General features: G+C 41.9%; 1 protein-coding gene across 2 annotated transcripts in view; it reads left to right on the top strand.

The window, feature by feature from the left end:
- The window catches only part of LOC115430189 (pleckstrin homology domain-containing family A member 5-like), a 107,599-nt gene that overhangs the window by 45,051 nt on the left and 48,989 nt on the right, over positions 1 to 13,559 (top strand). For both annotated transcript variants that reach the window (XM_030150099.1, XM_030150100.1), the window contains exon 4: positions 10,145 to 10,228. In XM_030150099.1, the coding sequence (XP_030005959.1) occupies positions 10,145 to 10,228 (84 nt within the window). The remainder of the gene's footprint in view (positions 1 to 10,144; positions 10,229 to 13,559) is intronic.

The raw sequence follows: 13,559 nt of genomic DNA on the forward strand, positions 1-13,559 counted from the left end.
AGAACACATAAAAGGAGCCAAATGTTCCAAGTTGAATATGGAAATGTGTTTGCCTTTACGATCTTGTGTGTCATGTGAGCTGGAGGTTTGTATTTATGACAGTGTTAGGTTCTTTCTAAACACATCAGCCACATGTCTAACCCCCCCCAACCCCTAACCCTAACCGTAAAGGAATCAGAAGTATTCGTTCAGTCCTATGTGTCCACCGTCAACACATCATCGTCTGCTGATGTCATTCTAACTCTAATAGTTTAGACTAGTGTGTGTTTTACACTCACACTAACTCTGACCTTTGAATATTTGGACACTTATGGCATTTGGTGTCCTATGTGTTTGCATTGATACCAATTAAAAATGGCATGTATATTTACGCAATTTCATGATCTCACGTTAATAATCTAATCAGTTCATCCTTAAATCCAAGTGTAAGTTTTCGCTAAATATGAAAAACAAAAAAAATCTCTCAAGGGGTTCCAAAGATATTGTGCTTGTCACAGTGACAGACATGCAATAGCGGAGACCATAACCTTTGACCTTTGGTCAACACATTCTCGGTTCAGTCAAAAGTATTTTGGTAGGAGACATAAGAGTCCAGTTTCTACGGATGTTGGAAGGGAGACCAGAAGCTGAACTGTTTTAATGGAGTCCTATGGGTTCCATGGGTTATGGGTTAGTCTAGTTAGGTCCTTAACTACCAGAGCAACTCTGAGATGATCTTTGACGTTGTGTCCTTATATCAGCAAATCCTGGTACCACCTGAAAAGATTTAAAATTAGAAAATGATTGTCCTGTTAGAAAAGTGACCACTGCTGGTGTTGCGTCAGATGAGGTCCATTTACAGTAACTCTAGAGTTGGTCATCAACCTTGGACCATATGTTCACTTTTTCTTCTTTCTACTGTTGAAAGACCTGTCAGAGCTAAACTCATCCAAACATGTCAAGGTTGAAAATAGTAGAAAAGCATTTATTTATATCACAGACCTGATACTTTGGTTCAGGGTGATTACCATGACATACGACCGAAAACTTAAGCTAATCAGCCATTTCGTTTCATCAATGATGAAACGGCAGAGACTGTGATCTTGAGTCTTTAGCCATTTCGTTTCATCAACGATGAAACAGCAGAGACTGTGATCTTGAGTCTTTAGTTCAAAAACCTTTGGTTCAGTCTCCGTTCATCTACGTGTACACTTGTACCAAACTTCCCAACGGTCTGTCACATAATTCCTAATGTTTTAAATGTAATAGGAGCCAACTGACTGACTAACATGTGCCCTGGACACCTCTAAGAAACTAGAGCAGAAACAACAGAGCACATGGTACAATAGGATTAAGTGTTTAAGGTAACTGAACCACACTGAAGTAAATGTAAATGTAAACCACAAACATCTTAGTCCTGAGACCTTCTAAGACTGTTAGTACAAACAGTACAAGTTTCATCAAATGAACACAGACAGGAAATGCATTCAGTGTATGGATAATAGACTTTCATCTACTCAGTCATAGGAATTCTTCAGCATCATTTGCAACAGAATTGTTGCTAAGCAACAAAAAGACCCAGCATCAACCACTGCAGTAGAAAGGATCCGGAAAGACTGGAATGAAACCAACAGTCATCTGCAAATGGGTCTTAATTGTGCCAAATGTTGAGGTACTCCAGTATGGGACCTCCTCCTGCTGACACCTCCTCCCGCTGACACTGGGACCTCCTTCTGCTGACACTGGGACCTCCTCCCACTGACACTGGGACCTCCTTGTGCTGACACTGACACCTCCTCCCACTGACACTGACACCTCCTCCGGCTGACATTGTGACCTCCTCCGGCTGACACTGGGACCATACTGTCAGCCTTTTGTCATGGTGGTTTGGACGACCCTAACATTCCCATTGGACCCGTTCGTACCCCTAGTGGCGGCCTTGGCCCTGTCGGTTGCCCAGAGTTACCGACTGATGAACAGACTTATCATCAGGCAGACCATGCACCGATGACTCCCCCTCCTCTCCGAAGCTCCGTAGTCTAGTCAGGAATTGTTTTGTATACACAAGCAGATACTGCTTTTGTTGCCAAGCAACACAGAATAAGTGTCCAAGGTTGTTCTCGGTTTTTCACATCATTGTAAGAAACTCATGGAATGTAGTGACACTAAACATGCCAACTGCTGTTTATCCATGACCAGCCCTAACCCTTACCCTTACCCTTACCCTTACCCTTTCACTCGCTCAGTCTACATCACCATTAGACACTTTACAAAACTGGAACTTGGCCTAAAACCGTAAAAGTCTTGTCAACAGTACGCCCATGGAATCATCTGAACATCTGTACCTACACATTCAATTCAAGACTTTCCTTTCATCATATAAAAACTAACCAGACAGTGTTTGACGGTCAGGTGTCCCATCGTTCCTTCACATGCAGTAGATCAGTGTTCCTTCTGTCTGTCTTTTCTTCTGGAGCTGGATGGTGGTTCTTTCCTTTTTTGCTAATGCACCACAGCTCCATTCGCTGGAGCAGTGAAGCCTGAGTGCACCAAATACTTTCAGTCCTGGAGTGCAATGTTTATTGATTCTGTTTCTCCAGAGCTTCCCTTTTAAAGCTGCATTGAACAAATGGAGGTAGACATGCACTGTTTCTGTTCCCAAATATCAGACTATTTTTGGGGCTCTGCAGTACAAACCTCACCGTTCTTGTGAACCTGCTCTTATTGTTTGTGTCTTTCTGTGGACATGTTTGGTAAGACTAGGTGGTCTTCAGATATGGAGATCTACAGATGTCAGCCTTTGGCTTTTTAGATGCAGAGTCAAAATCAAACATTCTGCAGTGAGGATGAAGGTAAAGAGTAGCACTGTTTTACACAAAAATACATGTTTCACATGTACCTTGATCAAATCGACCTATCCACCCGACCACCCATCCACCAACCAACTGAAACATTCTGTTCCATTTGGTAAAAACATTTGGACCTTCTCTTTTTCCCATCATCTGAAATGTACAGAGGTGACCTCATCCTATTCTGTTTTATAAAGTTGTTTCCCTTGGTGAGCAAAAACGATGATCAGACATTTTCATCTATAGAAATAATAATACATTTTATTTGTATAAAATATAAAAACCGCTTCATGAAATAATCATTAGAAACAATCACAGGTGTAGAACAAAGGGCCATGTATCATCAGGGTAGTTAAATACACTTCTGAAAAGGTGAGTTTGAAGGACAGATTTGAATAACTGTAATGATGTGGAACCACAGATATGTTAAAGGAAGTTGGTTCCAGAGACCGGGACCAGCTCTGGACAAGGCTTTGTCCCACCAGGTTCGGAGTTCTGGTCCTGTACGGTGGAGATAGAACATTCGACCCAGGAAGGACAGTTTAGAGGTGGGTCTGAAGCTGCAAGTACTCAGGGCTGAGTCCAAGTTTCTCAAGGATGGGTGCGACAGCAGCTTCTGAAGGAATGAGGAACTGACCCAGAGCTGAGGGGGCAACTGTTGACAGTAGAAACAACAGGAAGACGGTCCTTGATAAGGGTAGATGGGATTGGATTTAGAACAGATGTGGTGCTTCTCAACCCTTTTATGATGAAACAGGAGTCAGATTGGAAGACAGGATGGAAATAGGATGGTTGAGGCTGAGTAATCAAGGGGGCATGGTCTGGGAGGGTGGTCAGTTACTGTATGCATGTTTGACTGAAAGAGCAGAAGCAAAGAGTTGCATTTTTCAACCGTTTTGTGGTGGTGTTATCCCTGGAGAAGAGAACTTTGGGTTAGAGGACCCAGAAAAAAAATGATTTAGATTAGATGAGACTAGACTTAACAGTAGTAAGTAATCAAACTCTATAGACTATATACATATTTACATAAGATTAGAAATGCAATATGTCCGACAGGACAGATGAGACAGACAGGACAGGGTTTTACTGCTGTGGTGTTCAGTCTGACAGCAGTGGAGGAACTCCTCAGTCTGAACCTGAAGGTTTTGCTCTGGTCCTCCATAGTCAGAGCTGATGTCTATGATGGATGTCAGCTTGGACAACATCCTGCTCCGTCCCACCTGCTCCACAGTGTCCAGTGTCCACCCAGGACAGAGCTGGACCTCCTGACCAACCTGGGTGTGGCCGTGGCTCAGGAGGTAGAGCAGGTCGTCCTAGTCCTAGTCATGTGCCGTTGTGTCCTTGGGCAAGACACAATGTCCAAAGTAAGTCTAATGAATCTAAAATGACCTGGTCCTATACATTGAGGGGTAAAAATGTGTTGATCTGACTGACCAGTTGGACAAATGACCACCCCTTGAGGCCGGGCACTAATCTGACTAAAACATAGAATTCTGTGATTGAAGGTCAGCTGATGTTGGAGTCAGGACCAGTCCAGTCCAGGTGCGCAGCAAGGGGGGTTTGGCCCCCCTGGTTTTACAGTGGATTTTCCTTCCATCCATCCATCCATCCATCCATCCATCCATCCATCCATCCATCCATCCTTCCTCCTTTCCTTCCTTCCTTCCTTCCTACTGTAATGCTTCTACACTTAGCTCCTCCCAGATGACTGAACTCCTCCCCCTACCTCTAAGGTAGAACCCTGCCTCCCTGCAGGGGAAGCCCATGTCCACACTTGTATCTGTGACCTTGTCCTTCTGGTCACTACCCACAGCTGGTGACCATAGATGAGGGTAGGAACGTGGATCGACCGGTGCATTTGACAGTTTCACCTTTTGGCTCAGCTCTTTCTTTACCAAAACAGACGGGTTCAGGGTCCACATTACTGCTAACTCAGCCCTGATTCGCCTGTCGGTCTCTCCTTCCATCCTCCAAACCACTAGAACCCATGTCCTGATCAGAGACACTGTAGATGTGGTCAGACCAAATTCAAATATGGTCTGTTTGTGAGATGAGTGTTCCACCCTCAAACACTGGCATTAGGATCCATCTGCAGCCTATTTTAACCAAAGTCTGAACACCAGAGGTGTGTGTTGGTACTAAACATGTATGAATGGTTTGTCCTTTTGCCTTCAGCTGTTTGCTGTTGAACTCATTTAAATACTGGCTCATTCTTGTGCTGTTCCCGTCCAGGCGTAACAGCATTTGTGTGACATCACAGTGAACCTCGGTGCTCGGCTCAGCTGCTGTTTCTAGAGCAGCCTCACGGGGCTTTCTGACAGGATAATGCTCCACAGTGACACATCTGTGTGAACAGCCTCAAACGATGGCGACGCAGGCGGAGCAGGAGGAGGTGAGGGGGTGTGGGCTGTGAAGCAGAGCTGAAGCAGAGCTGAAGCAGAGCTGCTGCCTTCACCCATGGACCAGGCACACATCCTCCTGCTCACTCTGCTCGGCTCCCATCGCATCCATAACTCGCTCCAATCCCTCTGGTGAGTCACCAAGCTGGACCGGACTGCTGTTGGGTTTGACCGTGTGTGGAGTGTGTGTGTGTGTGTTTGTTCTGTTTTCATATGCTCAGAGGCTGTGTGTTGGCAGAGACGACAGATGTAGATGGCGATGCAAGATACACACACAGCGTTGGCAAGGCATTCAGTCAGATATGAGTCAAATGAAATGAGCAGGTCCACAATGGGTGTGTGCTGTTGGAATGTGTGTGTTCTGTGTATGTTCTGTGTGTTCTGACATGGATGACGGCTGACAGCAGCAGTGCCATTACTGTGGCTTCATGGTGTTGTGAATTGACAGGATATGGGGTATTTAGTGTGGATCATATCTGTTGGTTTCAGACCCAGTCCTTGTATTTTGTCTTTCATTGTATAGATAACTGCTAAATATAGAACTGTAATAGAAACGTAGACATGAACATTCATCTATCTGGAACATGAAGCTGTTTTAGACGCGTTCACCTGAAATGTCTGTAGCCTGATGGTGACCTTCTCATCAGCTGCAGAATGCTGGAGTACAGATCTGCAACAATTACACGCATCCTTAAAACAATAAGGCATGAAATGAAGCGTCACTGTCACTTTGACAAATTCAGGTTCTGTTTGTCCACTTTCATTTCCATCAGATAGTAAACATTAAGATAGAGTTGGACCAGAAGAAACAGTAGGATTCAAAGTTGAACGTTAAATAGGATATATATATATATATATATATATATATATATGTGTGTGTGTGTGTGTGTGTGTATTAGTGCTGTCAAAATGAATACATTAACTCAGCTGAATCCCTCCTCCTGTTGAATGTGATTGTAAATGTTAACTCCGTGAACCCATCTACAGCAGAATGACTGTGAACGTCTGCTCCAACACATTTGGGTCAGTTTGTCCCAGTAGAGTTAGCGTTAACGCACATAAACAAATGGTCAGTTGATCCGGTAGTGACAGGCAGCAGAACCAACCCATAAAGATGGAAGAGCACAAACAGCACATTGGCCTCTGGATGGAAATATGAGAGAAAAAAAACCCAAGGCAGAACAGTTGGAACTGTTGAAACTGTTGGAACAGTTGGAACTGTTGAAACTGTTGGAACAGTTGGAACTGTTGAAGGTGTTTCATAAACCCGTTCAGTGCAGATATATTCACTTCTTTACTGAGTCTGTTTGTTCATGAAAAATGAAACACCATTAATATAGATTAAAAATTAATGATATTTATTTGTGATTAATCCACAACAATCCTGTGATTAATCTGATTACCCCTTTAATGGTTGGACAGCACTAGTTCCTCCATATGTTCTGTGATGTTCTGACCAATACGACATAATGTCTGTGTTGGGCAGTTCCTTCAGCTCTGGGCTTGAATCCTTGACCTTTACCCACTGAATTTCATCCAAATTATTTAAAACTTTAAAATTCTGTTCCTAACATTGTTTTCAAATGTATTTCTTTGTTTGTTCCTTTCTTTGTTTTCAGACCTTCGGCCTTCTCTTTGCGACTAAAGGACTTGACATTTTTTTGATGTAGATTTGGGTCTAAATCATGATTATTATCTCCTGTTCACATCTTTTCTGTAAACTGCATCACAGAGTTCCAAGATACTTGTGGTTCCATTTTCCAGATATCTTCTCTGCCTATGATAGAACATGTAAATGTTGCTCTACTTTGAGAACAGTGTTCCATATTTGCATTTTCTCTAACTCACTCCAGTCTTTTCAGTTAAATCTGATCCAACAGCCCAACGTCAGCACAAAAACAGTAGGTTTTGGATTTGGGAAGGTTCTGTTCACGGCCTCGTCTCTTGTCATTTCGTTAATATTTTAGTGTCTCAGCTCTGGTGCAGTCAGAGCCAACAGACCACTGTTTTATAGAGTTCTCAACACTACCATGGATATTTGTGTTGGACTAAATGGTGCACTGGTTCAAATCTGATCATATTTTCCCTCTGAACTCAGGGAAAACAGTGCCCGAACATTAGGAACTGTGCCCACAGTTGTCTAATTGTTTTTTCTTGTTTATTCATGTTAATTTAATATTCAGTTCCTTGCTTATCGATCTATGTATTACTTTGACTTACATAAATTTGATGTAAATGTTAGATGTCAGCTGTCTCTAAATCTGGGTTTAAGGACAGTTTAAATCAAACCCATATGTGCCCAGTTTGGACCCAGTCCAGTTTGTCCAGTTTGGACCCAGTCCAGTTTGTCGTCCAAACGACTCCAAAACCACCTCATCAGAGCGGAAACACTTTTTTATGATCTTTGACAGTTTGTGTGACATTTCAGCGTTTCCATGACCAGTTTTCTATCGTGGAATTCAGTTTTTGCTCATTTCTGAGGATCATGGAAACCCAGGTACTGATAGTTGTTCTCTAACCCTGATGTCCGAGCACACGTCTTCACTCACTGATATCAGCAGAGTCTGTTCTGTTCTTTACTGGTTGATGGTTTTTTTTCCTCCTAAACTGTTGTTATTACATCAGTAGTCATGTGACCTTTGTGCAAATATGTGATTTATGGATGAAAGCCCAGTGGAGGATGATGTCATCGATCTTTCTTCCACAAGTGTATTTATTTAGTTTTTCAAAGAAAATTATCCCTTTACAACAAATAATAATAATTAATACAGTAAATAATAATACAAACAATAATATAGGTGCAAAACAGAATTATCACAGTAAGGCTCATATTCAATATAACAAACACGACCGAGCAGTAACATGCATTATAGTTGGTACAGTCCAAGACATAAATCATTTTTGTCATCCATAGAGGTCACTGATTGTCCAAGAGTTCACTTAGTGGACTCAGAGTGAGACGCATTTCAAATAAAAGGAAAAAAAGAAAAAAAACCCCCAAATAAACAGATGTATACTAAATACATAGCAATACTCATTTGTTGATGGACATATTCAAAGAGCATGCTTCCAATACTTTCCTCCCCTCTAAGAACTACCATAAAAGATCTCCACATTCTGTCAGAGGTGAGAGATTTACCCTTTAACATAAAGGTGAGTTTTTCCAGTGGTAGAGTGTTCGACAGTCCTGCAACCCATGCACTAACACTTGGTTTAATAGGGGATTTCCAACATTTGGCTGTGGTATATTTAGCTTGTAGCATACATAAGGTAATCATACATTTGTTGGTCTCACTAAGGTTATGATTTGCAGGAAAAAAAACAAAGATACACAGTTTGGCACCTATTAATACCGTACTTTCCGGGCTATAAGGCACACCGGAATATAGGTCACACCTGACTGTAAGCCGCAGGTGTCCATGTTCTGACATGAGATATTTACACAGAAAGATGGTAAACAGAAAGATTATTGAAATATTTATTTCCATACCTTAACTGCTTTAATCCAAACAGTGCCTGTAACACGTCAGTAAAATGGCAGGAACACGGCTGGTTAAAAACCCAGAAAAGTCATTGATCTCTATCTTCATCTTCCATCTGCTCATTGAAACCACTGCAGTCATCTTCTTCAGTGTTCTTCAGTTGAACAGCCTCAAAGGTCTCCATCACACACCTTCTACGTCTCTCCTCCGTTGTTGCTCAGTGGCACTTCACTGCTGCAGCTCTATTTCCTTCTTAGACACATCGATTGCTTTTAACTTAAAAGCTGCAAAATATGCATTTCTTCATGTGTTTTCCATGATGAGGGTTTGTGCATGACACGCAAAAAGATTGTTAAAAGTTAAGATTAAAACTTCTCCTCTTCGCATCACCTCTTCCACCTGTCTCTCACTTTTGCGCTTCCTGCTAGAGCGCCGTTATACTCCCAGTAATGACACACACAGGCTTTGGTTTCTTGTAGAGTTGAAGTAAAACCTACATACGTTGATGTGGAATGTTACAGACCACCTTCTTTTGCAGATAGCTGCAGGATTCATCTGGTCAAATGTTGAATGTTTGGTGTACAGTCACCCTTAACACCTCCTTTTGAGGCGTATTCCTGGTCTCTTCTGAAGGTCATGTGGTGTTAACGGTGGCCAAAGCCTGTGTGATGCTTGTCTGTGAACTGCCAGGATGTGGATCTGTGGTGACTGATGGGCCTTTAGTGTCAGCCTCAAGACCACGTCCAGGGACATGTGGTTTTGGCCATTTTCAGTCCCAGAGGGTGCACCCAGTTCACATAACCCTAACACTAACCCTAACTGTCAGTGTGTGGTATTACGAATAACATGCTCATTAAAAGTGTCGTGTATATTTATACGTGTCATCATGTCACGTTGAGTTGTGAAACATGTGATGACTCTGAAGTGTGCAGATGCTGAATTCAACCCCCATCATTCCACAGTATATGAGTGTGTGAACTGGTTCCAGTCCACACACCTCTGATACATGAACTGTTTGAAATTCATTCATCATGACGCTCTGTGACCTGAATAAGTATCTGGATCCAGTATCTGCACACTCCCCCATAACACGCAGTACTCCTACTCCAGGGTCCCCCGGACAGTTCATATGTAAACAACCTTCCCATATCCTTCAGATGAATGAGGGGGTCTCCAGTTGTAGTGTTGAGATGTAGTCTTCCAGATGAGTTTTCCACCCTCTGACATTAACACTGAAACCGGTCTGAACCCAGCTGGTCCACAGTGGTGGGTCCTGTTCCTGCTGGTCTAGTCCACCTGGTCTGGACCGGAGACACTGTAGATGTCTGTGGACTCATTGAACCTGCTCCAGTCATTGTATTTGCTCTTTTTGAATGTGTCTTCAGTTTCTCATCCTGGTTCTTCTCTGTTCTCTTCTTCTATGTCTTCTCTGCAGTCACAATGAGCGGAAGGTGACCTGTAAACACCCGGTGTCAGGCGTCCCCTCCCAAGACAACTGCATCTTTGTTGTAAATGAACAGTAAGTCTGTCCACATGGGGACACATGGACTCACATGAACGCTGAATGTATGGGGTGAGGGTGGTGTCCAAATATTCATGTACATAAGACAGATCTGCATCCATATTAGACCATACTTGTGCGAAAAAGAAACATTTGTAAACTCTTCAATGAGTTTAGGTTCCAGATCAGGTTCCAGATCAGGTCCACATCAGGTTCCAGATCAGGTCCACATCATGGAGGATCAGGTTCCAGATCAGGTCCACATCAGGGAGGATCAGGTTCCAGATCAGGTCCAGATCAGGCAGGATCAGGTTCCGGATCAGGTCCAGATCAAGTTCTAGATCAGGTCCAGATCAAGTCCAGATCAGGTTCCAGATCAGGCAGGATCAGGTTCCAGATCAGGTTCCAAATCAGGTTCCAGATCAGGTTCCACATCAGGTCCAGCTCAGGTCCACATCAGATCCAGATCCAGTCCAGATCAGGTCCAGATCATGTCCAGTTCAGGTTTGAGATCAGGTCCAGATCAGGTTCCACATCTGGTCCAGATCAGGCAGGATCACTGTCCAAGATGGACGACCAAGTCAGAGAACCAAACCAGGTCCAGTCCAACCATAGTTGTGTCCATGGATCTGGAACCTGAACTCATGTTCAGTCTGTGAATCCATGGATCCTCTGCTCCAGAAATAATGTCTGTGAAGTGGGGATGGATTTTGGACGGTAGAGTCACGTTGGTGAATTCATATTTGTGATGGACAAAGAACAGTTGTACAGTTGGATTTCCTGTTTGTAATTCTGGTCTAAACCTATTCATTCATATTCTGATCAAATACACACAATACATTTAATGTACGACTGAACTCATTCAACAGTTTATTTATGTACAAATACAGACTAATATGAACACAGATCTGTTTTATACACATGAATATTTGGACAGTAAACTAACCCCATATGAATGCACGTGGACTGGAACGTCTTCATTAAACCACTTTTCCAGTGGGTTTGGGTCCATGGGGGGGGTCACCAACAACAGTAGATTCTCTGTTTTGTTTTCTTTTTTTCACATCGTCTACGGTGTCAGAAAATTATGAACTACAGAATGGTTAATGATTTTTCAATGTTTCAGGAGCCGCTAAAATAAAAAACAAAATCATGTTTCACTCCTGTTGAAAATACTATCTTTCCCTGGTATCAGTGTCTGTAACAGAACAAACCCATCAGTAAACCTGCTGTAGAACTGGACTGGACTGGACCATCCACACCAACAGACATTTATAACCATGTGTTTTCATCATTCAGTTAAAAATGAAAATATTCTGTCCACACAATCTTCATTTTACAAAACATCTGTTTGTAACAAATGACTAAGAACTGGTACAAACACACAAGTATACACAAGTACACACAGGTACACATGAGTACACACAAGTACATACAGGTACACACAAGTACACACAGGTACACACAAGTACACACAGGTACACACACTCTTCATCTGACTTCCGTTTTTTCTTCCTCAATAAGAACGTCTCAGTTCATTTTAGGAACCGAGACGTTGGAAGTATGAAGGCTGAAGGAGGAGCTGTTAAGGATCTGTGTCTGTGATCAGCACCCATGATGATTAACAGAAGAACACATGTGTGGATTAGACAAAGAACACCAGGAACAGAACTGAAGACAGAACTGAGAACAGGACTGAAACAGAACTGAGAACAGGACTGAGAACAGGACTGTTTTCCTCCTGCAGACGTTCTCTTCTGTATTTCAAATGTGCGTGCATGTGTGGTTGTGTATGTATGTGTATGTGTCTGTGTGGTTCAGGGTGTCTGGTAGGTTGATTTCTCCTTTATCCTTGGAACCGCTGGTCTTTGATCTCCTTCCTCTTGGTCCTGGTGTATTTTGAGCGGTAAATGTCAGTGGAGTTATCTGGAAACAAACCCTAAAGACAGAATTATATAGAGATAAACAGAGATAAGAGCTGCACTGTTGAACTGGGCAGTTGTAAAGTAATCAGATTACTTGTTAATATTTCTGTCTCTGTTTTGTTGAAGTCTGAACTGCAGTTAGACTCCAGTTTGATGTGGTGCTTTATATAGAAACCCTTTTATTTCATGGTGTGAGTAATGGACGGCCCATGTTTGTATTATTTATTGATGGGATGAACAGTCAACAACAGTTGGGTTCAGTTAGTTCCACCAGAGCTGGTTCCAGGTCAGTGTTCAGTTGAGGGTGTGAACGTACTGTTAGTGGAAGCAGGACCTGCAGAACTCTGCTCATAGGGAGCTGTGGTCCAGGAGCTTCAGCAGGACACAAGGTTCAAGGGGACTTCATTTATACCTGTGGGGAGATTGGTTTGGCACAAAAAATGATGGCATTCCATTACAAAACACACATTGAACCTGACAGGCAGGTACTCGATCCAGTGTCAAGACAAAAAAAGTGTCACTGTTCCACCAATACAGCAGCAGGAAGGGTTTGTATAGAAGAGAAGATCAAATAAATACAATCAAATAAATATAAACAAATAAATACAAACAAAACGCAATAAAACACAATTAAAAAAAACGTTAAGAAAATAAAAACAGGCTCTGGGATAAAAACCAGGATAGGAACATAAACATTTAACATTTAAAGTCACAGAAATAAAAAGTGCTAAGAAATAGGATAAATAAATAAAATAATGAACACAGAACCATTACCACAGTATTTATTACCTCCGCCAGGAGGTATTGTGGTCACTTTGCTTTGTGTGTTTGTGTGCATGTGTGCATGTGTGTTTGTTTGTTTGTTAGCAAGATAACTCAAAAAGTTATGGACAGATTTTCATGAAATTTTCAGGAAATGTTGATACTGGCACAAGGAAGAAATGATTACATTTTGGTGGTGATCGAGTGGGGTGGGGGGGGTCTGTCTTGGCAGAGGTCTGCGGTCTCTGAGTGCTTTTCTTGTTTACTACTGTAACTTCACTGATTCAGTCAAAGAAGCAAAACCAAAAGGAAATAAGCAAATCTAAGCCCCTCCCTGCTTTATATGTTTATATATATGTTTATATATATATATATATATATATATATATATATGTATATATATATATGTATGTATATGTATGTATATGTATATATATGTATATATATATATATATGTATATATATATATGTGTGTGTGTGTGTGTGTGTGTGTGTGTGTGTGTATGTATAAAGCAGGGTAGAAACATATAATTAGGTAAATCTACACTTTTTTCTGGGTGGAGCTAAATAAGACAATGACATGTTCAGTGTAACGGCTTTCAATCCTGAAAAGTATCATGTCCTTTGTAAATGTAGCATTTAGACATTTGTAATCAACCTTT

This window comes from Sphaeramia orbicularis, chromosome 12 (genome assembly GCF_902148855.1).
Source record: "Sphaeramia orbicularis chromosome 12, fSphaOr1.1, whole genome shotgun sequence".
NCBI classification, from domain to species: Eukaryota; Metazoa; Chordata; class Actinopteri; order Kurtiformes; family Apogonidae; genus Sphaeramia; species Sphaeramia orbicularis.